The 27,431-nt window shown below is 51.3% G+C and overlaps 7 protein-coding genes across 7 annotated transcripts; 2 read left to right on the forward strand and 5 right to left on the reverse strand.

Annotated features, from left to right (window-relative positions):
- Positions 1 to 3,157: 3,157 nt before the first annotated feature.
- On the reverse strand, positions 3,158 to 3,927 carry B0T23DRAFT_34318 (uncharacterized protein). The gene has a single exon (XM_062835917.1). It carries the CDS (start codon positions 3,696 to 3,698, stop codon positions 3,246 to 3,248), a length of 453 nt encoding a protein of 150 aa, XP_062697706.1. The 5' UTR covers positions 3,699 to 3,927; the 3' UTR covers positions 3,158 to 3,245.
- Positions 3,928 to 4,711: 784 nt separating this feature from the next.
- Positions 4,712 to 6,601, forward strand: B0T23DRAFT_371446 (nitrogen metabolic regulation protein nmr). Its single transcript, XM_062836649.1, has one exon. The coding sequence runs from the start codon at positions 5,003 to 5,005 to the stop codon at positions 6,467 to 6,469; it is 1,467 nt and encodes a 488-aa protein (XP_062697707.1). The 5' UTR covers positions 4,712 to 5,002; the 3' UTR covers positions 6,470 to 6,601.
- Positions 6,602 to 8,317: 1,716 nt separating this feature from the next.
- B0T23DRAFT_425460 (Fcf1-domain-containing protein) lies at positions 8,318 to 9,044 on the reverse strand (the record flags this gene model as incomplete). Its single annotated transcript, XM_062839913.1, has 3 exons — positions 8,318 to 8,430; positions 8,534 to 8,969; positions 9,039 to 9,044. The coding sequence occupies 3 exons, from the start codon at positions 9,042 to 9,044 to the stop codon at positions 8,318 to 8,320; spliced, it is 555 nt and encodes a 184-aa protein (XP_062697708.1).
- A 1,538-nt stretch (positions 9,045 to 10,582) lies between these two features.
- Positions 10,583 to 11,973, forward strand: B0T23DRAFT_34346 (uncharacterized protein). The gene has a single exon (XM_062835922.1). It carries the CDS (start codon positions 10,855 to 10,857, stop codon positions 11,935 to 11,937), a length of 1,083 nt encoding a protein of 360 aa, XP_062697709.1. The 5' UTR covers positions 10,583 to 10,854; the 3' UTR covers positions 11,938 to 11,973.
- A 1,423-nt stretch (positions 11,974 to 13,396) lies between these two features.
- On the reverse strand, positions 13,397 to 18,513 carry B0T23DRAFT_34351 (P-loop containing nucleoside triphosphate hydrolase protein). The gene is made up of 3 exons (XM_062835923.1): positions 17,907 to 18,513; positions 17,236 to 17,841; positions 13,397 to 17,181 (listed from the first exon to the last, which is right to left on the reverse strand). The coding sequence occupies exons 1-3, from the start codon at positions 18,288 to 18,290 to the stop codon at positions 13,759 to 13,761; spliced, it is 4,413 nt and encodes a 1,470-aa protein (XP_062697710.1). The 5' UTR covers positions 18,291 to 18,513; the 3' UTR covers positions 13,397 to 13,758.
- A 3,780-nt stretch (positions 18,514 to 22,293) lies between these two features.
- On the reverse strand, positions 22,294 to 23,630 carry B0T23DRAFT_34356 (uncharacterized protein). The gene has a single exon (XM_062835926.1). The coding sequence runs from the start codon at positions 23,348 to 23,350 to the stop codon at positions 22,397 to 22,399; it is 954 nt and encodes a 317-aa protein (XP_062697711.1). The 5' UTR covers positions 23,351 to 23,630; the 3' UTR covers positions 22,294 to 22,396.
- Positions 23,631 to 25,174: 1,544 nt separating this feature from the next.
- Positions 25,175 to 26,930, reverse strand: B0T23DRAFT_34374 (uncharacterized protein). Its single transcript, XM_062835931.1, has 4 exons — positions 26,798 to 26,930; positions 26,439 to 26,541; positions 26,014 to 26,366; positions 25,175 to 25,956 (listed from the first exon to the last, which is right to left on the reverse strand). The coding sequence occupies exons 1-4, from the start codon at positions 26,847 to 26,849 to the stop codon at positions 25,433 to 25,435; spliced, it is 1,032 nt and encodes a 343-aa protein (XP_062697712.1). The 5' UTR covers positions 26,850 to 26,930; the 3' UTR covers positions 25,175 to 25,432.
- Between the last annotated feature and the right edge of the window lie 501 nt (positions 26,931 to 27,431).

Here is a 27,431-nt window from a genome sequence, read left to right on the forward strand (position 1 = left end):
TTCAAGATGAGATTGCGAAAATACCATTAGACGGCTGGCGTTGTCTTCGCCATGTCGTCACCGTAGATTGTACTTCATTCGGCTTAGTATTATCGATTTATCATAGTCTAACTACTATGGAGACTCAGGATCAGCACTCGGCCACAGTTCATCTCATCTTAATTTGAAGACGTCATGGATGGCACATAAAATTTCCTCATGACCAAAACTTGCCCATAACTGTGCGCAAAGCCGTCAGGCCTTTTAAGTTTTGAGATTACGAACAGATAGAGAGAAGCCTTTGGCGAGGAGTGCTATCTCGACCGGGCGGCAGGCAGTTTATCAATAATTTCCTGGGTAGCGGTACCGGCCAACAAGGCTGATCGACATTGTCAACAGGAAACCCAGGCCCATCTGCGTCCCCGCCTGTCATCGCCATTTTCCTCATCATCGGTTTCTCGTAATGGTGGTTTTCAACTTCGATATCGTGCGGTTGCCTTTGGAGTTTTAGACCCCTCATCCGAAGTAGAGCATACAACAAGCGAGATGCTACATGTTATTTAATCATCACCTTTGCATGATCAGGACTTCATTTTTTTCACGCATGACGGCCTCTCTGGCATAACAGGTTTCCCCTTTGGAGGCGTTTTCTTCCCTCATCCGAAGTAGATGAAGTGGATGAAGCCCCCGTGGGCCCATACTTCCGTTCGCACTGGTACTGACCGGCCTGGCACTTCCAGGGGTGGACGGGTAAGATTTCTCCTGACCGGGACACCGAACTCACCTCCGCTCCACGAATCCGTACTCCCAGACTGCCCAAGGCCACAAGGCCACCTTGCATTGCAGGTAGGACGTATGGTGTGAAAATTTTCACATCAGAACAAATTTTCCAACGGGCCGCGTGACACTGCTCGAGCGAACAACTAGGTCGGATTTATGGTTCTAGAAGTCATACAGTGGAACCCGGCAGTGGAGCGAGGTCCAATGTCGCCATGTTCCTGTGCTTTCGTGCCGCATGCGCTGCTGCTAATGGAAACGCCAGCGGGATGGGTTGACGCCGGCATGGTGCCGCCGCCGCTGCTTGTTTCTTCTTCTTGACCGCCACGGCAACCAAACAGAACTCCTTTCCTTCTTTCCCCGCTCTTTTGACCCGCCAGCAGGAGCGCCAGTGGGACAGAAATTGCGGGGAAGAAACGGGACCTGTCAAACTTCCTGTTTCGTAGGCTCGTAGGGCACTGCGGTGCGCTGAAAAAGCCCCTCCCCCCCGAGGTGCGTTACGGCTATGGGCTTCGCCGCTTCACGTGCCAGCGTTGCTGTCGGTCGGCAAGGCTCCCGGTAGTGTCAAAATATCGTCGTGTTGTATGGTTTCAGCGAAGAGCCAAACAGAATCCGGGGGCAAGGTTCTTGACAATTTTCTGGACACAAATAAAAAAGGTCAGCCGAGAACTTTGGTTCCTTGCATAGGCGACATCCGCGGAAATGGTGTTCGCACGGGAAACGAGGCAGCGAAATCGGGAGCCAATGCCGATCCAACGTTGCCAATTTCGACGGTGGTGGACGACAAGGACGCCTGTGGGAGGGTAACTCAAGTGCCATGGGACTGCTCCGAAAGGGTGTTAGTGAGCCGGTTTGTACGTAAGAGAAAAGAGGGATCCGCCGCCCGCTTGAGACCAACCAGGCATCCAGCTCTACACACGTACCAGCGTCCTTTCTGCGAGCCTTTTTGATGAGCCTCGTGGAGGAATCCATCCGTGGACGACGACCCTCCGAGAAGGTGGTATCAGTGTGTTATACAGAGACGCCGGTAGATATTGAACCACCCTCCATTGCGTCAGTCACCGGCAGAGAATATTCCAGATAGGTGACAAGTCGTATTGGAACGGACTCCAGGCCATAATGCTATGCGCAATGACGGGAGGTATCGCCAAAGAGTCGAGGCTTCAGATGTAAACTGCGGTTTGATGATCGCTGAGCGCTGAAAGCTTGACCGAGTAATCTCGCCAGACGTCTTCCGCACGGGCAGCTGAGCGGCAAGAGTGTGGGAGTTGCCAAGAAACTTGACTAAAGAGAATGGGATTTGGGGACTGGATGGGGAAGGTATAAGGTAAGAGCAACCTCTTAGCTGCATGAGAAGGGCCGGAGCCGCCTGCCGTCCACACAGCATCCAAACGTCATCGGAAAGTTTTTCGGCGCCAGTCTTGGGCCAGCTTTCCATGCGCACATAGGGGAGGAGCAAAAAGGATCCGGTATTAGGTGATTGTTCCGAAGGAAACAAATGGAACTGAAGTCCAACAAAGCGAGGGTACTAGGAAACCACCTGACACCGGAAACTGGCAAGGCAAGAAGCTCACGCCAGGATCAAAGACAGAGGCACATGACCTGTGAGGAGTCTAGGCCTATGTATGCAGGCCCAAGAAACAACGAGATGCTGTCATGATAAACACTTGTTGATCGACAATTTAAACCCTTAGAACTAGTGTACCTGTCCTGCCTGCCAATGCCATGGATTTTCCTTATCACTCGGCGGCTCATGCTATGCTGAGCAAATGATCTAGCTTATCCTGTTTATCTGATTCATCGAGAAGACTGGACCACACCTCACCTCTTGCCCGTTTGGGTTTCATACTACTGTCCACATGTTGTCGGCCGGGCAAAGGCCATGGCATTATGGGCATCATGTCATCATCCGCATCGACCGGGCAAAGGCAGAGATAGCTTGGTATCATACGGAACCTCCTTCAGGCTGAGCCATAATGAACCTTGGACAGCTGGCTGACCGCTCTGTGAGATTACTAGTAGAAAGCCGTGCAACCACCACGATCCAACTCTTTTGTCCCGTCTGCCCGCTGCGGTCGTACAAGTACAAATATCCTCGACTGAAAGACATCGTGATGCGGGTGGTTATCTATTGCTTATCATTCCCCGCATCGTCTGTTCCTGTTGTTCCATTACAGCTCGCATTGCACAGACGACACTTGTTGCCAACAAGATGGGTTTTACCCCCTCATCTGAGCAATCTTGCCTCGGTGTTCCAAGTCATGGATCGCCCGCCCGTAACCTGGATTCATGGACCTCGTGGCCCTCCTTAGCTGCACCTTTATCTAGATACCAAGACCCAGTCATACCGGGACTGCTACTTCAGGTACCGGTATCCAATTACCCGGGGTACATAGGGCGATAGTGGGCAGCCTCAAGACTGGGGAACATGATCCCGTCTGGGTCCTGGGCCTTGCGTCCGTTGCCAATGTCATTTTCCCCACGATATGCTAGTTGTCGATGAGGCCAATTGGACGGATAACCGTTTCCCCGTGAATGCCGGAAAAAAAGAAAAGACGGAAAGAAGAAGAGAGAGAAAAAGAAAAGCGTGCATGTGCTTGCTTAGTTGTTTGCTTGTCGTCCTCGAAAAGGAGATGGGCCACCACACGTCGTCGACGAGCAGGACCAGCCGACCAGGGCATGGTCCAGAGTGGAACCCGGTGTCGGGGACGGGGACGGGACCCCGGGTGTGGACTCGCGGTGGACTGCATTTCTGGCTCCATCAACCCCGTAAAATCGCAAATTCTTGTCCCTGTCCTCCGTCTGGTGTCCGCCTGCCCTGGAGCCGCTGAGAAGCAGCGAGCGGGACCACTGACACCCACCTTGAAGACGGGACCCAGACAACGGGAGCCAGAGAGAAGACGAGAGGAAGCCATGACCAGAGGGCACCATGCCCGGACCATTGCGCGCACCTCGCGGGCTTCCTAGAACTTGGATGGTTCACCCAGTGGATAGCTGCTCGCCATGCGATTGGCCAGAATCGTTTTCTATTTGCTTCCCTTTGTTTGGTGCTTGTTGAGCCCTTCGCTCTCATCCTCTATGGTACTTAGTAGCAGCCAGGGGACCTCCTTGCTATTAAACCGCAGTCCGTCCATACGCTCGCGCTTCTCTCGTTCTTGTTTCGATTTCAATCCCTCTTGCCCGCTGCTGTCAACATCCTGCTGCTGGGTACTTCCGAGATCTGAGTTTTTTTCTTTTCGCTTTGTTGGTCGGCCTTTCCCGAGTTCCCTACCTTATCTTATCGGCTGCCCATAGGTATCTGTAAGATCTCGCCCACAGGCATCTTTTGTCGATTTGATCTTAGAATTCCGGGTCCCGCCCCTGAGTTGGCAACGCAGCAGACGACATCGTTTTCAGACACTACAACACAGGTACGAGGAACTTGTACATAAAGATAAATGTACTTACATTATCTTGCTTGCTGCCGTCCAGTTGGCTCTCACTGAGCCCTCACCTCCCCTGCCCTGTCGCCTTTCCCACCAATTCCCCGTTCTGCCTGGCCGCCTGCGGTTTCTCACCCACCCGACCTACTATCCGTCCAATTGCCCCCGCAGTGACAACCAGCACTCAGTGCAGCACGCAGTACCTACAGCACGCAGTACATCTCTAACACCGCCGCCATTGGAACCCCGCTGATAGATAAACGACGGGGCAAGAAAGAAAAGAGAATACGCCATCGACGCAGCAGCACGATACCGCCATTCCATCCGCGGTACACGGGGCCACTGTTCCGCCAGCAAGCACATCAGCAGACCAAGAGCAACCCAATCGAACCGCTGCCCTGCACTTTCTGGGCAGTTTCCTGTCCTCGGTCGCATTTTTACTCACCGGTATCGCCTGCGCCGCCCTTGCGCTTTCAGAACCACGATCGCCCGGTCTCGTGCTTGGCTCAACTTTTTTTTTTTTTTTTTTTTTTTTTTTTTTTTCCTTCTAACGGCCCATCATCATCACTCTCCCCTGCTGCTCTGCTTCCGAGAACTTAAAGGGTCGCAACGGGAACCTACAGTGGTGGTCGCAACAGGAAATTCATTAAGCGCATTAAGCAACAGGCAAGAGCGTCTTTGCGCCAACATCTGTTCGGAAAGGACTCCTGTTTTCTGGGGAGACACAGCATCTCTAGCCGGGCTCTCTTCCTCGTAGAAAAAGTTTGAGACAGTCAGGGAATCTTTGGGAGGACGGTGACACCCGTCCATCACACTAGCCCACCATGCCGGCCGAAATTCTATCAGAGCTACCATTGAGGCCAGCACCGAGAGACATCAAAATCCCCAACGCCATGCACAATGAAGAGAGGCGGCACAAACACTCTCGCTCCTCCTACTCAGAGATGTCCCCTCTCATGTCGCGAAACAACTCTCTGACTTGGCGTCCTGCCAAACGCCCCATGCCGACCCCCGATAAGACGATTGCGGTCATCAACGCCGCCGGCCGACAGGCTGCTTCTTTCATCAGAGTAGCCACTGCCGTTGGCTTCCACGTACGAGCCCAAATGAGGAATCTCGAGGGTGTTGTGGCCACCGAAGTGTCGACGAATCCCAACGTTACCGTTCTGCAGGGTGAGCTTTACACCAAAGAGACCCCTGCGGAAAGTGATAAGGGACAATGTGTCGACGTCACCAAGAATGGACCCATTTCCGGCATCGGCGTGAACGACGCCCTCATCTCCGAACTCTTCAGAGGCGCTCAGCTTGCCTTTATCAACACCACCTTCTATGGCGACGAGGAAAGGATTGGCATGGCCCTGGCAGACGCTGCTAAGAAGGCCGGAGTCCAACATTACGTCTACTCCTCGATGCCCGACCACCATGCCTACAACAAGGACTGGCCATCACTACCGCTCTGGGCGTCGAAGCACCGTGTGGAGGACTATGTGAAGGAGATTGGTATTCCGGCAACCTTTGTCTACACTGGCATCTATAACAATAACTTCACCTCGCTGCCATACCCCCTCTTTTGCACCGATTTGCAGCCGGACGGATCGTGGATCTGGCAAGCACCCTTCCATCCAAACGCCAAGCTCCCGTGGCTTGATGCTGAGCACGACGTTGGCCCGGCTATTCTGCAGATTTTCAAGGACGGCGTCAAGAAGTGGGGTGGAGGCAAGCGCATCGCACTAGCATACGAGATGCTCACACCTCTAGAAGCATGCGAGGTCTTTTCCCGGGGTGTCGGCCGACCGGTACGGTACGTCCGCGGACCGATCGAGGTCAAGGTCAAGATTCCCGAGGGCTATCGAATCCAGCTGGAGGCGCTCGAGGAGCTCTTTAACCTGCACAACGAGGATCCCGAGAAACAACCACCATACTTTGGCGACATTGAGCTTGAAAGAAGCTGCCCTCGGGCGGCTCTGGAGCTGTGGGAAGGTCCAAGAGGACTGGAGGAGTACGCCCGCGAAGTGTTCCCGCTAGAGGAGCAAGCCAACGGCCTCACATGGATGATCGAGGAGTATGACGGAGGCGGCAGCAATAATATCGGTAATAATCATAATAATCACCACCAACAGGAGGAGCATTACCAGCACCAAAACGGACATCAAAACGGTCACAATGGGATCAATGGGCATATCGTAAATGGTGGAGTTGATTCCGAGAGCGAAGAGGAAGACTCCGATTCGGATGACGAGGGATTGGTGATGCGAGGGAACAAGCGGGCTGATGAGGAATGGCTCGCGTAGCAATCATCCATCCACATCCACGCAATCGACTGTTGGTAAGAAGGGGAGCATGACAGAGCATCAAGGGGAGCAAATGGAAACAACAATACCCATCTTCTTACTGTTATCAAAATTTTCTTCCTTTTTCTCGGGGGTGAAAAGGCAAAAAGAGTGTTCTCAAAAGCTGGAGTCGGCACCGGGGACTTGTTCATTGGGGTCTGTGATATCATCTTTTTTTCTCAATTTAAGGATCATCGGCAAGGAATGTCTTGTCACCACACACATACGCGCAAAAGACATGGTAAATGGGTGTGGTTATCGCATTGTGTAAGCGGCGTGTGGCGCGCAAGGGACATCGTCATGGAGGTTAATCCAGGGGCCATGTCAGGTTTAAGGTCAATGGCGTATCAGAGAGTGAGGGAATGGAACAAACGAGCTGTCTAACTGTTAAGACGGCTTTGGTTGGAATTACTACGACGATAGTGTACGCTACACGGGTCTGCATATGTCCGTCCTTACGGTCGTCATACTTTATACGTATTCGACTGTCGGTTGGCGGGAACAATCTACCTCAATACACACACTTTGATGTTTGAGAGAATAGAATCGGACCTCACCTATGTCATTGCAGCACAACCACTCATGATCTTGCTCTGTGCTTGAAGTCTGGATCTCTTGCTACCCGGCAGCAGCTTCGGACATTAATTGATCGATTACCTTGGGCCATATAAACCCGCAGGTCAGACATTCCAACAATTTCCGGTAGCAGACTTGGTAGGCGCGTGGAATCAGAAAATCGTGGGTTTCGTAGGCGGTATTTTAACTGGACGGGTTTGACCCCCGTCATGGGCCGTTGAACCTTTCCTCTTTTCCTTCCCTTTTTCTTTCTTTTCCCCCCCTCTCTCCAATGTATTCGTCTTTTCCTTTTGCATCTTGAAGACATTGCAAAAGCTTGGTTCTATCTTTTCTCTAGCGACTGACACCACTACTGGGTTAATTTATTTCGGTTCTGTGACCCAGTTTGCGTAGTGTTCATGGAGTGAGATGTGGTGCGACCTGCGTTCCGTTGTCGCGATTCCCTCCTCTCACTGCGACTGACGACGACTGCACCAGTCGTCGCGGGAATTACCGCACGATCACAGTTTAGCGGTGGAATATGGGGATGGGAAGTTTCTTACACATGCCGTTGCTCTAAAAATTGTCATGTGTTTGTGGTAGAAGTATTATAAAAGGATAGATCACGTTGAATCGCGAAGAGCAGGCGAGGAGTAAGTAAGCGGTGACGATTTGCAAGTCACGGATCAAACTGATATGTTTTGAGATCAAATCAAATCAAATCAACTCATTATTTAACGCCGAACGAGAATGTAAAACCCTATGTGTGTGAAACCTCTATAACCCAGAATGCGATGTGGTATGGTATCCCTTCAGTTTTTTGCCGGTAACCCTTCTTCCTTCTTTCTTTCCTTCTGTCCGCTGTTTTATGCTCTCCGCTCTAACCCGAGATCTCCATCCGTCTCGGCCGATACAACGGTCGCCCGGTAGATGGGGTGTTGCTTGACTTGACAGTTCGCATATCAGCCGAACCAACAGAGAACATCCTGTTATCGTCCCTTCCCGCAGCCAACTCTAGGCTGCTGTAAATACTGACTGACCATCAATGGCCTGCATTTGACAAATGGCATGTGCCAGAGACGCTGCTTTCCCTCACGTATTGATAAGTACTATACGGCGTCGTGTGGGTGCCGTGATTAGTTTCCCTCTTGACGCTTGTAGTCCCGCACTTGAACACACTGTTGGTACATGACAAAGCGTTGTGGTGGCAGCTGCGCAGTTTCGATGCCTACCCCTAGTCGGTCAACCACCACCTTACGAGGCAGGAGCACCAGGGAGTCTCTCGATGGCGTACTTGCCCTTGCCGCAAGACATGATGGGCACACCAGGGACCTTGCGGATTCTCCTCTTCAAGTCTCTATCGTTGGCTGTGTTTTCCAAAGTTAGCATACATACTTACATACATACACACGCTCGACAAGTGGTGGGACCGGGTAAGTGGAGAAAAGCAGAAAGAGAAGGAACACATACTAGCAACGATGTATATCCTGTGCTTCTGGATACGCTCGACAATGCAGTCATCGGCGTACGTTCCCTTGTGGTCGCAAGTGAGACGGGTCCACCGCTCGTCACGGGCAATCATCAGGGCAACGCGGTACTTGGGACCGAGCTTCTCCAACTCGGCCATGACGCATGATGTGATGATGATGTTGACCGAAGCAAAGAGGCAGTCCATGGCGGACTCCATGAGGGGGAGCTTGGCGCCGACGGTTCGGGAGAGGAAGTTGGTATCGACGAGGACGTTGTAGGGAGGCACAAGGGCCTCGTTGTGCTGGAAGAACATGGACGAAGGCATCTGGGGGATCTCTCGGACGGCGGCCTCCTTCTTCTTTTGCAACTCCAACTCTTGCTTCTTCTGGACCTCGGTCTTGCGGCGCTCATCGTTCTTGCCGATCATGCGCTTGACCTATTGAGTGTGTTAATAAGTATGTTTTTATAACAATATGTATCATACATTGTCATTTTCATCATACACACACATATTGGCCATCACCCCAAGGGGGTTGAGGTCAATCGATGGTGGTGAGTGTGAAAAGTGAGATGAGAAGGGGGATTAAGGAAGTCACGTGCCGTAGCGAATTTTCTTGTCCGTTTAGCAACACCCATCTTGACGAGATCTCAACGATTGATCGAAGTGGAAAAGTTCTGATGTGAAGTAGGGGTATCGACCGCTGTTGTGCTAGATTTGGCAGTCAAGATAAATTGGCGGCTCGTCGGAAATTCGGGCGGCCGCAAGTCGTGATAGTTGATTTGGTGGTGAAGGCGATTGATGGTTCGTATAAAAATTTGGACCACACTGAGAGCAACCATCCGACAGGTACACTTGCAGTGTGATTCGGTGGTTTGCCAAGCAGCCAACTTGGAGCTACAGACAAGTGGCAACCGAGTCTGAGCACCGCAAAACAGGAAAAGCACAGGCCATATCAGCAGCTGGCCACAGATGGCAGCTTGGGTAGCGGGAAGCTACTCTCCCACTGCAGTGCTCCGGCGTGCTGGTCAGCAGGGCGCTAAAATTGTACATAGTATTGGGCTTCAGGCGTTGAGGTCACTGCAGCCGCCGCTGGAGGGACTGCTCTGGACAGATGAGCACTGTGCAGATAGCGACCAAGCACACGGCGCGACTGCTGCATGTTTTGACCCAAGAAAGGAAGGGCCGGACGTCATGTCGTCAACCGTGCAGCTGTGAAACATTGAGCCTCAAGTGGAAGCAGCAGAGACATCTTTACTTTTCTTTTTCAAGGATTAGTGTACGATTTTGTTCAGATGAGGGGGAACTCGGATCGGCCTTTCAGTCAGAGGGCAAAACCAGGGTTTGAAATAGTAGTGTCTTCACTTGTCTTAGCAAAACCCTTCTTGCAGGCGCTACTTACACACTGACTTGAATGACGTGCTGCAAGGGCCGTTTCTGCAGCCAGCATTTTATACGATGGAATGAAGGCCTGGCTCTTCGCCCTCGAAGGATGCCATGCCAGACATTATCCATGCGTGTCGAATCATGTCCCAGCATACCGCCCGTGCAGGTCCCAAAGCCCAGCCGTTTTTCACGACGGATTACCAGAGTGTACGAAGCTGAGCACTAAGGGCTGAGAGTTGACGTTACGTTGCCCTGAGCTGAGGACGCCGCGGCGCAAATGTTTCCCAGAATCACGACTGCCCTGGCAGGGAGTGGCTGAGTGTGTGTGAGTGGTCACCTGAGTGGTTCCCTTGGGTCAGGTTAGTCTGGGGGAGCAGCGCCGAACTAGTCTAGGTAAGGAATGGAGAAATCGGGGACCAACACAAAGGCGGGCGGGCAAGAAGGGGTCTCAGTCAATTGGTCCCCGTGGGCGCCTTCCAACTTCTTCCCTCTCCTTTTCCCTGCCACCACTCATTCAACCTTTTCACTCTCTGGACCCCGTTGACTCCATCCATGCATCTCTTGGTCAATCTCCCCTCAAAGACGGCCATGACCTGATTTGGTCAAGTTTGCAACACTCGTTGACAGTGAATCTCATTCATCCACTCAGACCAGACTCTGATGCTCTCAGCAAGTGCCTGATTCTACTGTCGTTTTTTTTCTTCTCAAGATTTATCACGGCACGACGCTCTTGAGTAACCACGAGTTCCCGATTTTCGGCCACTCACCACCCTCACATCGATAGCTCCGGATCGTGGCTGCAGCCCGTCGTCGATCTAGCTTACTCTGCATCATACCTTGGTGGATATAGGGACCAATTCCCGTTTCTCGGTCCTCTTGGTCAAACCCCTTCTTTAGACGTCCCCGACCCCGACGGGACATAGCCATAGCGACCACCATGTTGTCGCCATCACTGTCGCTGAAGCGCTCCTTGCTTCTTTCAGCCCTCTTTGCCTCTTCCCTGCTATCGACTGGTGTATTGGCGCAACAACCATCGTCGTCGACATCTATCTCTCCTAGCTCGGCTAGCACATCAAAAGTGACCATCACTCCTACGGCATCCGAAACCTCGCCTACTTCGACCGGAACTGAGACTGTCCCCCCATTGACGATTGGGAACACAGATGCAGCGACGGGACCACCTACACTCCTAACCGGTCTTCCAACTCTCACCAAAATTGGTATCCCGGATTATCCCGCGCCGACCGTTCCTCCTACACAAAATGCGCCCTTCATGAAACACTCGTCGCTCCCCGACGGCACCGTCTTCATCTGCGTCGGCGCCATCCTCGGCGCCTTTGGTCTGGCTATTGTCATCTGGCGAACCGTCATTGCCTGTCTCCTCCACCGTTCCGTCGAGCGCGCTGCTATGGCCCAGAACCTCGGCGACGACAAGGGCTTCCCGTCCCCGCCCAAGTTCTACAAGTATTCAGATCTCAACTCGAACCCCTCGCTCGTCGGCGGTAGCAACACCGGCCTCGCCAGCAACCGCAAGTCGCGCGGCCCGGCGCCCGCCGCCGGTACCCCCAGCCAAAGCCAGCTGTTCTTCTCGCCGACTGCGCAACCGGGAGACCGCAACAGCACCATGGCCAACAACCGCCACTCGACCTTCCTTCCCTCCGGATTCTACGCTTCTTCGGCCGCTGCTCCTATGGGTCACAGTCACGGTAACTCGATCAGCATGTCGAACCTCCGCCCGATGTCAAGACGGCCTAGTGGTGGTAGCATGATGGGACAGACGCCGCCCGAGTCGCCGAATGTTGGACCGGTAATGGGTACGACGACGAGGACGTCACCGTCCAGAGGTTTTAGCAGTAGCTCGGTCAACCAGTTGAACAGACCAGAGAGTGGGCGCGCACCGAGCGCGTTCTTGGATGATTTGCTGGGCGATAACCCGCAGGCGTTCCCTCCTCCGGGGGGATACAATAACCCGGGCTATCACGGGGGTCATCATGATCCTAGGCACAGTGGGAGGTATTAAGTTGGTTGGGATTTGGAACAACCAGAAGACCATGGGAGGCAATTACGTTGGAGAACTCCAGGGACATCGCGTCAAAACAGCCCCGAGCCCGATATCGCGCGGTGATAGCGCTGTGCACCTAATACAAAAACTAAATTTCCTTCAACATTTGGGGAGGCATTCAATTGATCAGAGGAGTTCATTGGTTCGGGTCTTGTTATAGTTTGGGGTTTGAGAGTACTAATCATTATCATTATTATCATTATCATGACCATCGCCATCACCATCACCATCATCACTACACTTACCTTAACTTACCTCTTTTATTCACTTCGGCCTTAAAGTGCATATGTATCGTCGAATACCACTTTTTGTTCATTGTGATTTTCGCGAACATTTTCTTTCGGATTGAAAGGGTCTAACAGCGTTTTACTTACTGTTGTCTGTACATGTGGCTTCCTGTCTGTTAACTCGTCGTGCATTGCATAAGTGAGCACTGCAGTAGCATAGGTAGGCATAGCGATAATGACTTGCATATCCTGGGATTGCTGGAAATACCTATTAGGTAGTTGAGATAATATCACGTCTCCTGCATTTCGTTCTTGCCTGCCTGCCTGCTGTTGCCTTGATATGGTCCTCGCCAACAGACAGCCTTTATAGTCCTCCCCTTGGTTGGTGTACTACCATAATTGCTCCTTCTGCCCCGTCGATTCTCCACCACATGTCATGCCATAATATCGATCTGTCACTGAATAGTGTACGTTTCGGTTTGTTTCATTCCAGTCCCGTCTGTTCTTCCTCTGTTTGTGTTTGTGTCTTTGATGTGTCTTTGATCACCTACCACCAGAAAAATGCAAGACACTGCAAGATTATGCAGCTCTCCGGCCCACTGACTGATTCGTTTTACATGTGTATCTCAAGTTAAGCGTCCCTCCCCCCTTCCATGGGTCGTTTTCCTGTTTGCTGTTTGCATACTTTTTTTGTTTAACATATATACATGCAGGAGATATATGTGCCAGTCAATTGGGGACTGGCATGATCAAAGAAAAAGAAAAAAAAAATGCTGAGGTTGAGCTTACGACATGACCGAGGCTGAAAGAATGACTTGACTTGCTGAAATCACATTACCAGAGGTTGTGTGAGTCTGGCTGCTTCGTTCTCGGCATAGGTAGGCAGTGTAGATGGGTTGTGACACCAAGAGACCACCAAGAGTGCGTCCCAGCCAACTAAAAGTTTGTCGAGTTTAGGTACTGTAGGTAGGTCTCTCGAAGTCTAGGCACTACTTAGAGTTTCACAACTTGACTTTGTGAGACTTGAAAATGGATGGGTAGAGTGTCATTATGTGCCCCATGTGTTACGTAGGCTTTTATCTTGCAGTGCGGCAAGCAAGACATCAAGAGGAGGTTGGATTTACTAGGCATGCAAAGCAACTTACAAGGGAATGGAAAAGGGAGTAGTGCTGTATCTGTATGTGCTTTGCTGAATTCTTATAAACAAAGAGATCGATATTGATCCTTATAGGTACCCAAAGCATGTAAGATGAACATTCTCGAAATCCCGAGATCCACTTCTTACTACCATAAGTAATTACGTGTTTAGACTATGTATGTACTTGTTTTTCTTCTATAGGGCATTTGCTTTTAGTATCGCTTTGCCTTTCTTCATTCCATTCCTCCCCATCCGTCTCCATCTTCTCTTCGAGTTTTGGTATCATAAACCGCCATCAATCAGAACCAACCATCATCTCATCTGTCATACTCATCATCTCTCATCTCATCCACCCTACAGAAAGACCCCCCATCTTTTCTTTTTGACCAACCACCCCTTTTACTTGCACACACTTTATAGAGCCCGATCATTATCCACAATTTCCCTCGCCAACCTGATATCCTCCGCTCTAATCCCACTCCTCTCACACATTCCCCTAAAGATACCTCCCTCCATCTCAAACAGCTCCATGGGCGTGCCAATCTCCGCAATACGTCCTTTATCCATCACGCAAATCCGGTCGTAGTTGATGATAGTCCTCAACCGATGCGCGATGCACAGCAGCGTCTTGCCGCGGAACGCGCTGGCCATGGTGCGCTGAATCTTGTCGTCCGTCTCCATGTCAACGCTGGAAGTGGCCTCGTCGCAGACGATAATTTGGGAGCCGCGCACGAGGGCGCGGGCGAGGGCCATGAGCTGGCGCTGGCCGAGGGAGAAGTTGAGACCGTCTTCTTCGACGATCGAGTCGAGACTGATGCGGTTGTTGGAATTACCGTTGGAAGCAGCGGGAGCTTCGGCGACAACGAGGGCGTTGCCGCTGGCGCTGGGGGTGGCGGTTGTGGTGGGGGCCTGATCATCTTGGACGAGATCGGCTTGGCGTAGGGCGGACCAAAGCTCCAAGTCGGTATGCTCACCGAAGGGATCGAGGTTGCTGCGCACGGTACCGCGGAAGAGGGTCGGGTCTTGAGGGATGATGGCCAAGCGGGAACGCAGGTCTTGGAGACCAATCGTGGAAATATCGATGCCATCGATGGTGATATGACCGCCGGAAATCTCAACCAGACGGAAGAGCGTAGACATAATAGAACTCTTTCCTGCGCCAGTCCGGCCGACGATACCAATACGCTCGCCGCCCTGGATGTGCACATTAAGACCCTGAAGGACAAGAGGAAGACCGGCACGATAACGCATTTCGACGTTGTCAAAAATGATCTCACCCTTCTCGGGCCAGCTGGGGCGGACATCGATGGTCTTGGATGGGGCCTCTTCCTCAAGCTGGGTTCCATAATACAAGAGACGCTCGACGGCGTTCATGCCGTTCTCGACTTCAGCCAGCTGACGGACAGTGAACTGGATCATCTGCACTATAGCCAAGATATAGGACAACACCAAGCCGGCAATCGAGGGGTTGACTGAGAAACGGGAGGTGACGACGAGAATACCCGTGGTGAAGACCAAGGCGTTACCGATCATATCCAGTCTGGTCGATAGCCATCTCTGATTCGAATAAGTCAGGAAGTACGCCGAGTCCATATCGTCGATTGCCTTCCTCATGTCCTCCACAAACCGGTTTTGGAGGCCATAGGCTCTGATGGAGGCAACACCAGACAAACCTTCGTTGAACTTGGCAAACACCGTAGAACGAAGGACAGCCTCAAAGCGTTTGACCTCGCGGGCCGATGAGCGGTAGTAGCCAGTAGCAAAGAGGAACAAGGTAAAGAGAGGTACGAGCGCGATGGCAAAGTAGTAGAAGTATGCGATGATCAGAGCAAACGTCGAGATGATAGCTCCAATGCTGAAGAAGTACATGCGCAAAGCATCCGTAAGGTTGTTGTCCATGACATCCACATCACGGCTGAAACGGTTGGTGATGCGACCGAGAGGTGTAGTATCGAAGAAAGACATGGGGGCGCGCAACACGCGGAAGGTGGCCTGCCTCAACATGTTCTTACTCGCCGTAGTACCAAACATCGATAGAGATACCATGAATGCGAACATGAGGAGAGCTTGCATCGCGCCGAGACCAGCGTAGGCACCAATGTATTGCCCCAAACTCAGGCCAAACTTGTCAGAAGTCCACCACGAAAGCCACAAGCTAGTCATGATGTTGGATCCCTGTGAGATAACCAGGAGCACGAGAACAATGGGGGCGTTGAGATAGCTGCCGGAGGCCTTGACGTAGGACGTATAAACCGACCATGGGACGCTAGCCACAGCACGCTCCTCAGCCTGCATGAGACCCTTGGCCTTCTTTTTCTTCTTGGGCGCTTCTTCCTCGCTGGTTGCGGCAGGAGCTTCGGCTTCATCCTTCTTTTCTTCTTGGGCAGTCGATTCTAGGAGCTGTCTGAACTCCTCGGAATCCCTCATGAGGTTGTCGAAAGTATCCACAGCTTGAATACGACCACCGTCCATCCAAATGATGCGGTCGCAGCGGTTGAGGACCCAAAGTTGATGAGTCGCCAAAATACGGGCCTTGTCTTTGAGCAAACCAAGAATAGCGTTATCGAAGATATGGCGACCCACGTGGGCATCAACGGCACTCAGGGGGTCGTCCATGAGAACGATGTCGGCATCAAAGTAGATCGCACGGGCAATGTTGAGTCTCTGCTTTTGGCCACCAGAGATCGTGATACCTCTTTCACCAATCTCGGTCAAGTCGTTGTTGGGAAGCATATCCAAATCCGGCTGCAACGCGCAAGCCTTGATAACATCGCGATACCATTCAGGGTCCATCTCCTTTCCAAAAAGAATGTTGTCCTTGAGAGTCGCGTTCTGAATCCAGGCGTACTGAGGGCAGAAAGCTCTTTGGGCGCCAAGAACAACCTCGCCGCTGGTCTTGCGCATATCGCCAGCCAAGGCAGAGAGCAGTGAAGTTTTTCCACTACCGACGGAACCGATAACGGCGACCAACTCGTTCCTGCCAATGGTAAAATTGAGATCCTGAAGCTTAAACGGTTCCTGTTCTTCAACCAAGGTGCTCGAGTCGTCACCGGAAGGAGGAGTAGCCGCCTCGACATCCTTGGGCTTTCCCTTGGCACCCTTTTCAGGCTTCGATTTCGGACCGGCCCCACCCACTGTAGATTCGTTCTCTTGAGTTGGCGTTCTTTCCCAGGTGAAGGAGGCGTCGTGGACTTCGATAGCATTAGGAGCATCGGGCTTGATGATAGCTTCATCCTCACGTTCCTCCGAAAGCAAAAAGTCCTGGATACGGGAGATAGAGGACCACGCATCCGTCACCTGACCGATGACCAGGGGAAGCATGTTCAATGGCATTCTAAGACCATTGAAAAGGGCAAGAGACGAGAAGACCTTGGCCGGCGCCAGCCCGTGGTTGGTCAAAGAGTAGGTGATGAAGGCAAGCATGGACGCGAAGATCGGAAGCGAAATACTAATGGCCATGATCGCATTACGAAGAGCCAGCAACACCTGAATAGCTGATACCTCGCGATCACGGAACTCTTGCAGGCGCTTGAGAAACGAGCTTTCCCAGCCAAAGAACTTGACGAAGCGGACGGACTGAAGGATTTCCTGGGTCAGGCCAACTCTCTGATCGGTGATCTTGTTGATGGCCTTTCTGCGGGCGAAGAGACTCTTGATGGCCTTGGTAAGAACGGGGATACCAATAATCAGCAAGGCAAAACCGGCGAGCGCGCTGTAGGTCAAGTTGACAAGCAGCAGCACCAGGGTGATGATGATGGAGACGGGGGCGGTCCAAATGATATGGAACAAACCAGAGGCTTGGTCGACTCTGTAAGTATCGACGCTCATCAAGTTGATCTGCAAACTTGTTAGCCACTAGTAACAAGTTGTAGTCGGTTCATTTGCACTTACAATTCTTCCGTTACCCCAGCCAGCACCATCACCTTCAACACCGGCCTGGCCCTTCTTGCCCTTCTTCTTGCTCTTCTTCTTTGCGTCCTTCTCAGCAGCCGCCTTTGCAGCGGGAACATCTGACGCATCAGCGCCACCCGCTTTGGCGCGACCTGAGATGACCATGGACTTTTCGTAGATTAAGCTGATTAGAGAGGCCCTAGCCATACCTCCGATAAGCATACCACGGTAGATGAAGTGGTTAATGCACAAGCTCTGCAAGATTTGCATGGCCGTGATACCGAAGACCAATCCCAGGCCGGAACCGATACCCGGCGGTGGTGCGCCAGAGTGGGTGGCAACCCAGGCGTTCGTCGCAAACTGGATGAGGTAACGAAGAGTAAAGGGCGACATGACTTGAAGGATAGAGGCCGCAAGCTGACACATGCCACCAATCCAAAATTCCCAGAAAAAGGTTTCATGCATCGCCCAAAGCAACGGATACTTGTCCCCCTTCTCCACCCGCCGCTTATAGGACTCTCGCATCCTTTCTGTAAGGGGGTCCACAGAACGGGCTGGGTTGACTTGGTAGATGTCGTTGAGCTCCAGCTGTCGTTTGTATCCCGTCTAGAGGTGTGTTAGTTATTTGTTTTCAGCGTGTAGATAACCCTCTCGAGTGCTGGTTCACTTACCGTCATCAAAGGACCCATCCAACTAAAGAAGAGCGATCTGAAGAAACCGGCATTGTACTCTGGCGATGGCCTCCTCGTCTCGGGGATTGGTTCGATTTTCCCCCATCTTAGTGGGTTTGGCTGTTTGTACCATGGCTTTGGTTTGACATGAGGGTGGATGGTAGCGGCCGTGGTCACGCTGGTGTTGGTGGCATTGGTCCTCATCCGGTTCAGCTCGGCCCTCTTCTCATCGTTCTCCTCCACAACCGACGAGCCTATGGCAATTTTTTCGACGTCTTCATCGCTCCTGTGTGCTTCCTCGATCTCATCGTCTCGATGTCTCTGGTCGGCTACGGGGTTCGGGAGGCTGATCTCCTTTTCTTTTCCGTCTGGGAATTCGGCCATGTTGATGTTGTAGAGAGAGCGCCGTCTTGGCAGCCGGGCTTATAGAGAAGCCTCGCTGAAAGGCGATGGTCTTGTACCTGTTAAATAACGTAGTCTGTCGTGATTTTGGGACAGCTATACAAAAAGAATAAAATATTATTCGTTGGTTGTTGTCATTATGCGCAAAGGGGTGATGGTTGCCCCAGGCGGTTGGCAGGTCGCAGGCCGCAGGCAAGACAGCAGGACACGGACGCTAGGTTGGGGTCAGAGGTGCCGTTGCTTGACTGAGTTGAAGGTCTTGTGCCGTTCAGATTGCAGTAGATGCGATATAATAATAAGCAAACGAGGTGGAGCAACACATCTACTGAAGAAAGTGAATGGTTGGGCTTGGAGTATATTAAAAAATAAGGTGAAGGGTGCTGGCTTGTGAGGGAGGAAGCCAGGTTTGGGGCGAGGATCAAGCTGTAAATGCGATCTCCCGACCTATGGTGTATAAGTCTAGTTGACTTCCGTTCAGTTGGATGCCAAACCTTGGGGTCAACCTTGGGATGGAAGAGTAGTGGGAAGAAAAAGGGAGAAAAGCAGAAAATAAGGCTCCCACACTCGAAGAAGGATGACACAACTTGAAATATTACGCAAAGAGATAAGAGGCCAAATCAAAAGGGAAAGAGCAAAAGGGCGGGAATGGAACAGTGAAAAATGAGGTGGAGGGATAGGTACCACTTCCACTTCGAATCAACACTCAGAAAGCGGATCTGATGCTCGGTGCGTGTTGGCGCCTTCCTTCCGTGTTGTGTACATTTCGCCGTATCTTTTTGTTCCTTTTTGTGATGGAACGCCGAGAATGCCCACTTGGTCCATCGCCTTCAGTTCTCTCCATCCTTCTTTTCTTCGAAAAGTGGACTTGAGGAAAAATGCTTGAGAAGTCAGTTCCCCACCGCCGTCACCGATCCCCAGGACCGCGGCTTCAACATCCGAGTTATGTACACTACATACAAGAAAACACGAGAGGGAGTCGGGGTTCGGGGTCGAAGACGCCCCGCTGCCGATGACGCCTCCAAACCGTTTTCGTCTCTTGTTTAATCAGCAGGTGACCGGCCCCGACTTGCCGATGCAGGCAACGCCCCTCGTCCACCCCGTTGCCGTGCTTGGCGCTGCATCAAAAGTCCACGGTTGTCCACGTTGATATCTTTGCGCTACAGTAGTGTACGCGTACATGTACACTAGAAGCACCACAGAAGCAGTTGCAGTTGCCCTGACCGTCCTTGGCCAGCCCTACATACCTCGTACATATATATGTACATACATATTAGGGGTTGTCTCAGCACCCCGCCTGATCTTGACTTTATTTCACTTGGGTGACACATCTGTCTTTTCCCCAGTATGTATCACACATCGACCCTATCGACCTGCCCAATTAGTCACTTTAGGCTAGGTACTAGCCTCCCACTGCCTCCTTGATTATGCGGGTGTGACTACACCGAACTTTGACAGCTTTGTGTTTTGACACTTGCATTTCTATCGCGGTCTCCTTAACGCCGAAGTCTTATTAGCTTCCCGAATGGATCTACACTAGAGGTCGAGGACCAACTGTTCCTCGTAAATCCGGATAAAACGGCTCACAACACGACAGTCTGCACGGCAGGAAGAGATGTACATACGTAGGCTACCTGCAACCGCAACCGTCTTTGTTTTATCAAGGGCTTCAAGTGACTGTGCTTCACCATTTAGCGAGCTGACACCGCTTTGATTAACAAATACACCACCAGCCCGTCGAGTCATTCAGATACTTGAAGAAAGAAGCGGTATCACTAGCGCAACAGCTCCCCGGACTCTATAAAAATCCTTTGTTTGAACAGACGAGAATCGGCACCGCTCCGGATGCCGATGCGAAGCTCGCTTATGATGTGGAGTGATGATGCCCCAGCTCCAGGCATCACTGCAGTGAGGCGGTCATGAACTGCACGTTACGTTTGTCACTCGGAGCCGTGATCGCCGTGTTGCACGGGTAGCAAGATAAGCTTATATCTTTTCCAGTCGTTGTAGTGTAAATGAAAAAGTACCTCTACCTATCATCAGTCAAACCCCAAAGTGACTGGCAACATCACATCTGTTCATGAATCGCTAGTACATTTCGCAATCCCAATTCCAACAACTCTCAAGACTCCCATCGAAATCTGGCTCGAGCACCCGTCATGCACAGCGTGCATCTACCTACTTATGACGCATGCGAAGATCCTGATCTCCTTGCCTGCCACGATTGCTCAACTGTCTGTCACCTGCACTTTTCACATATGCACATGTTGCCGTTTTCTACCGCAGTGCATACCTCCACATGTCAACAGCGCGGCTTGGATAGCCTGACCACATTTGACTTTGTAACATGTTGAGAAGTACAAGTCGAAGAATTTAACAAAGCAAACAGAAGTTGTAGACCGACAACAGCCGCATCAGGGGAACTAACGACGGCGGCCGACGCTACTTGGTGTAGCCTGTCAAGAGTGTGATGATGTTTTCGAACGGCTCGGCCCTGGTGTATCTCTGGCCCGTAGCCCGTGTGTACCTACACTAGTTAGTAGTGTACTTAACAGAGGCTTATCGGTGCCGAGTCGGCGAATGACTTACAAAGCTTACGAACCCCCCCTCCCCCCCTTTTTTTTTTCTTTTTCTTTTTCCATTTTTCTTTTTGGTTTTGTCTTGTCTTGTTTTGTTTTGTTTTGTTTTGTCTTGTTCTTCGCTTATCTCGATCTCGAATTTCGGGGTCCGATAACCATGATAAAAACAATGATCCGTCACAACGACATAATAGAAGTATCCGATTGGCGTCTTCAACACCCTTGAAAAAGTGCATTCAACTGTCTTTCGGTTGCTGGGTTTGTTTGCCAGCCGCTTGAACGATTTTGAAGAGGAACAGGGACATTTCATACAGTCTCACATCATGATGGCCTCTCGTACCTCAAAGAAGACAACCTACAATACAGCCTCAAAACAACCCAACATCGTTTCTACCATCCAACCTGCCATTACTTGAAAATCGACAACTTCCGTATTCGAAGTTGTACATAGTCTGCATATATATTATAATAATCCGTAGAGTTGTACATGTACCCTTCCCCAAGAGAATCAAGAACACGTCATCTAGATAGGTCATGGATCTGACACGATAGCCCTACCTGGTACCTCAAAACACACCTACCTCTTTTAGTAATGACCCAAAGCGGTCAACATTCGCATCATGTACATCTCTTCAACCGTCTCTTGAAAGGGTGTTGTGATTCATCATATATCGCCAACTGCATGAAGGGGAAGGTGGTGGTGGTGGAGGAGTCACTCATACTGCGGGCTATCAGCACCTGGAAAACCGTGATCTCCTTATCCACTACGTACTAAGATGCAGTATTTACTGAACCCAATTTGCAACGAATGTCAATCCTGCAATGGGTTTCTGCCTGAAGGCGAGTTGACGAGTTAATATCCATATTTTACCTAAAAAGAAAGCGAGAAGTTCGAGGAATGGCCTTACATCGAGGGTCGACTATAGTTTATCAGATTATCTCGGGCATCACAGGTTAACGATTGTCAAGAAGTGGCTGGATGTCGTGGGTTCTTGTTGGTTGTTATTGGTTGCCGATGTTATGATTTTCATCAGTAGCATGACAAAAACTGATCTGATGGTCAATTGATGGCAAGAAACTATAGCCCCGGTGCCCCGTTGAGAGAATCCAATGAGAGTGACCAAAAGAAAAAAAAAAAAAAGAAAAAAAAAAAAGAAAAAGGAAAAAAAAAGAGAAGAAGAAGAAGAAGAAGAAGAAGAAGAAGAAGAAGAAGAAGAAGAAGAAGAAGAAGAAGAAGAAGAAGAAGAAGAAGAAGAAGAAAAGAAACTGGTTATGCAGATGTGCCCAATGACAGGACACAAGCTCATGTCATAGAAAAAGCTGACGGACGAGACGGGAAACGACAACTAAGACGACAAACAGACAACCTTTCACATCACCCGTGAGCAGGACAGTCAACGAGCCTATAGCGAAACCACAAACCAATATACTTGAATTCGAGGACCAGCCTCCCTATACTATAACGAAGCACCCTTAACTCTGAACAAGAGACACCAAGTCACTCCTCATCACTCACTCTTCAGGCTCAGCATCGGGATTGCGATCCTGTTGCTCATAATCCTCATCTTCACCTCCACCGTCCTCTCCCTTCTCCCCCTCCTCTCTCTTCTCCTCTTCCTCACCCTGGTTACCCTCCACAACAGCCACCACAGCCACCTCAAGCTCGACAGTTTCTTTAACCTCCTTCTCCCCTCCCTTCTCTTTCTCTTCCTCCTCCACTTCCTTCTTCTCAAAAACTGCAGCCTCAACCTCATCCCCAGCCTCAGCCTTAGCCTCAACCTTCTTCTTTCTACCCCCTCTCTTCGGAGCAGCAGCCTTAACCACCTTTTGCTGCTTTTTCTTCCGAGTATCCTTCACAATCCTCTTCTGCTTCTTCTTCGCCGGAGGTTTGCCATCAGGTACATACTCCTTGTCATCATCGTCATCTTCTTCCCCGGTCTTCTTTTTCTCCTCCTCCCCCTCCTCCTCCTCCTTCTCACTGTCTTCTACTAGCTCATCATCGACCTCCTCGATCCTCTCCAACTTCCTCTTCTTATTACCGTCCTTCTTGCCAGCCTCAAGCACCTTCCTCTTCCCCTTCCCTCCCTTACCAACACTAACACCCACACCTACACCCCCACCCCCAACAGGCAAAACAATATTGATATCCAAGCCGCCCTTGCCCTGCTTGGCTGCGATGACCTTGGTAGCATGGGCAGAGGCGACAGCAGTGACCTTTTCAGCTCTTTCAGCAATGGCAGCGGTTTTCCTGTTCTTGCCCTTTTCTACATATGTTCCCTTTGCACTTGAGTGAATGAAAAGGGGTTCAGCGTTGTTGGCTTCTTGTTGGTGGAGGTTCGACGGCAAGAGATGTTGGTACTGTTCGGGGATATCGTACTTGACGTTTCCATTGGCTATGGCGACGCCGATAAAGTCAAATAGCCCGCCGGGGCCGTTTTTGGCGGAGCTTCTGGTTACGCGGGGCATTTTTGAGACGGAAGTTTTGAAGGGAATAGACGGATGGGGGGCAAGATGGTGTAGTGATGATGGTAGTGTGCCAGTGTAGTAGTGTCGCAAGGGATGATGAGTCTCGGCTAGCGCGCGAGACAAGGAGGGATGAAAAACACACAAGATTATTGATTGGATTGGTTGGATCTGTCCGGGGAGATTGGAGGCAGCATTCACTGAGGACCAAGACAAGAGTGACTGAAACCTGGGGAATCAGTTGCGTTTTTATTGAGCCCCCCAAAGCTCGCACGCACAAAGCATTGGGAACTTGCGATGCTTTTAGCACGGACTTCATGTCTTTGTTAACGCACGGGTGGTAGAGAAAGGTTTTGGCCGGGCTTTCTGATGCTCTTGTTGGCGCTTCCCCTTTGTCTGAGATGGGTTTTTGAAAGAGACGTTACGTATGAAAGGCAGACTCGGATGTGCTTTTGCAGCAGGGAATCAACATGAAGGATAATTTTCCATAGTGTATTTTTACTTCCTCGATTATCCGTGACCGGAGGCAAAGATCTTTTAAGTGATACCAAGTATAGACTGCGATTACCACCATTTATGAGGAATTCGCTTGGCTACCAGGTCGAGCCAAAGGCATACGACGAAGATAAAGAAATCGGAAGATACCAATGTGGTATCCCGAAGAATGATAAGGAGAGAGCAGGGGAGCGTTAACTCATGTAAACTTGCAAAAAAAAAAAAAAAAAAAAAAAAAAAAAAAAAAAAAAAAAAAAAAAAGAGAGCGGCTATGGAAAAAAAGTGTAGCCATCAGTTGCCAATGCTTGGTCAAGCGCGATGTTTCGTAACTCGCATGTTGCATAGTCGCTGATGCTGTCTCCCGGGTCTTGGAAACTACCAGACGTTTGCCAAACCGCTCGTCTTTCTACGGCCATAGGCTTGGATGAATGGATTCTGTGATGGTCCTTTGCTGTTGCCTACGTGTCTGTTGCAAGTAACCGATGTCTTCTTCTTCAAAAAAGCAACTCAACGATTCGCAGCGACAGGAGTGACGCATGCCTTGCCATCGGCCTTTTCCCTGTAATCATCGGAGCTCCAGCAGTACCCAGCAAAGCAAAGTAAATGTAACAAAGTGATGGGGGATATGGAGGACAGTTGCTAGAAGCCAAAAGACGCAGAAGGGCCGCATCGCGACCGGAAACGTACCTGAAAGCGTTTGGACGGGTGTTTGGCTTGACTGACAACACATCGGACGAGAAGCCTCGTCCTTGAAGAAATGCCACGTCCAACAAGGACTTAATCGGCGTCACCAGCAGGTTGCCATGCTGCGGTGCTTTGATGTCAAAGGGCCATGATGGTGATTATCGCGAGCGGATCAAACATGGTGTCAAGTCGCATGCTGTAACAATGGCGAGTGCAGACGTTCAAGGCGAGAGGTGGAGCTCGGCGAGGCTGAGGACGATTACATGCCGAATTTTGATTTGCTCCGGTGGGGTTGCACCTTTTGTTAAGAATGTTTGCCACTGATGTCTCAGGCATTGGCGTTCACGATTAAGATGCTGAAAAAGGTTGATGCGCTGGTATCATGCTTGCCGACTACGTAAAAGAAACCCGTCGAGATAGGATGCGTCAAGTCGTCACGATATTGCCGCTGGCCGTAAGAAGGCGAAAGAAAAATAATCGTACAAGCGCGGCTTTCATCCCCTTCGTTTTCTGATCCAAATAGGTAGAAAGAGGAAGAAGGGGTGACGGCCTAGACAATGTCGACCAACGGCTGACCGACCATGTTGCCCATACCATGTGAAGTCTGTCGAGTGTCGCAACCTCCAAAGTGGCTCATCTAGGTAGCCGTTCTGGTGCAAGGCGAACCGCCGGGACAGGGCCAATTACCCTCCAAATATCTGCCGTAACTCCAGCCGACGAATTTTAGGATATCCGATTTTGTTTCCATGCCAAGAGCGAAAAGAAAGAAACAAGCTAAAGGAAAACTGTGCTGCCGATGAAGCTGGAAGGACAGAGCCTCCTGGTGTTAATCAGATTGTGGAACCTAGATACCGTGATCCTAGCGGGTACCTGTTCAAGTCAGCAGGCATTCACCACAAGCAAGATTCAGATGTTCGAATATGTACCGTAGGGCTCGCGAGCCTCACGAGGAGCCGGCTCGCCGTAGCTGCTGGTGCCGGGGGCAGCGTCGCGAGGAGGACGGGCATCACGGTCGCTGGGACGATCGTAGCCGCGATCACGGTCGTAACCGGGAGCACGGCGCTCATCAGGACCACCGCGGCCGCTGCCACCATAGCGCTCGCCGCCACGATCATCACGGTAACGGTCGCCACCGCGGCCATAGGCCTCATCAGCGCCACCACGCTCACGACGATCATAGCCGCGGTCCTCACCACGGTAGCTGCGGTCGTAGCCACGGTCCTCACGGTAGCTGTTGCGCTCATAGCCACGGTCGCCGCCGCCATAACCGCCGCTGCGGTCATAGCCTCTGTCGTAGCCACGGTCGTAGCCACGGTCATCACGGTAACCACCGCCACGGTAGCCACGGTAAGAGTCATCACGACCACCGCCATAGCCGCCGCCAAAACCGCCACCGCGACGACCGTTGCGGTCATCAAAGCGGCCTTCGCCTGTGTTTCAGTGAATCAGTTCGAGACTTTTCGGGGGGGAGACGCGGGACAACTTACCTCTCTTGGGAGGACCGAAGTACTTGCCAGGAGTAGGGGTACGGGGACGAGCGCGACGAGCCATCTCGATGCTGAGAGTTCTGCCCTCAATAACCTCGCCCTGCAGGCCCTCCTTGGCAGCACTGGCCTGCTCAGGAGTCATCATCTTGACGAAACCGAAACCACGAGACTCGCCGGTGTGGGGGTCCTTCATGATCTGGCACTTCTCAACCTCGCCGTACTTCTCGAAGAGGCGCGTAACCTCGGCCTCCTCCAGTCTGGGGTGAATGCCGGTGACAAAAAGGTTGGAGCCAGGGTTGCGAGCACCATCCTCCTCACCTCCCTTGGACTGACCCTCGTCCTTGGCAGGAGCACTGGTGTTGATGTCAGATGATATTGTTTTTGGATGTTTGGACCGCATCAGGCGAGCTGGTGGCGGTGCTTACCGGTCGTTGCCGTTGGGAGACATGGAGCGACGACGCGAAGAGTCGTGGCCATCATCGCGACGCGGCGACGCACTACGGTCGCGGTCGTAGCGAGGGGCGTCCTCTAGATGAACCGGTCAGTTGCTGATGGAATATTGAGCTAGGCAAGTCGTAGATGGACAGAGAGATGAGTGTGTCGCGACGCGAGAGGTGTGGTGATGATGATGATGATGCAAACGAGGACAGGCTGAGGCTGAAGTCGCGAAGGCCATCATCGCTCATCTGCATCCGCGTCTGGTGCTGGCGCGGGTGCTAAATGCTGACGCAAAGGCCAGGCAGGGTAGAGAAAGGCGATGACGCAGTTGAGGACGTGGACATACCATCGAAGCGATCGCCGTTGGCGTTTTCGTAGTCCATCGCAGTGGTGGCCATTTTCGATGATTGATTGGGGGATGTGTAGAGAAGTTGTCGATGCGAAGGATTGGGGAAGTTGAGGATTTGGGGAAAATCCTTGGGGGGGTATATGGGTAATGCGATCCAAGGAAGTTGGTCGAAGGTGCAAAAGTGGTCGAGGCGCAAAAGGCAAACGGGGAATTCAGTTGTGGTGTAGAAGCAAGCGGAACCACCAGGTTGAAAGTGGACGTGTGCTGTGCTGTGGCCGCGGGCGGGACGAAAAAAAGTTCAATGGAGAACGGACAGGCAGGAAGGGGAGGGCGTGGATCGATGGGAAAGGCTGGAACGGCCAGGGAATGCACGGTTCCCTTTTAAAATTGATGTCGCATAAATCAATGGTCCTCTCAGCTTCCCTTGTTTGCGTGTGCTGCAGGGACACTGTTTGCCAATCAAAAAAAGAAAAATCGGTGATCTTCAATAGGTACGATTGAGGTGAATGAACTACACGAGGTACTGTTGTTGTTATTCCTGTTGCAGTGGATTGATTGATTGATTGATTGATGGTGAAGTGAAGGCGGGAGCCTGGTGAACAGGCACAAAAGTGGAAACTGAAGTCTGTCG

Source organism: Neurospora hispaniola, assembly GCF_033458365.1.
Source record: "Neurospora hispaniola strain FGSC 10403 chromosome Unknown B0T23scaffold_1, whole genome shotgun sequence".
NCBI lineage: Eukaryota > Fungi > Ascomycota > Sordariomycetes > Sordariales > Sordariaceae > Neurospora > Neurospora hispaniola.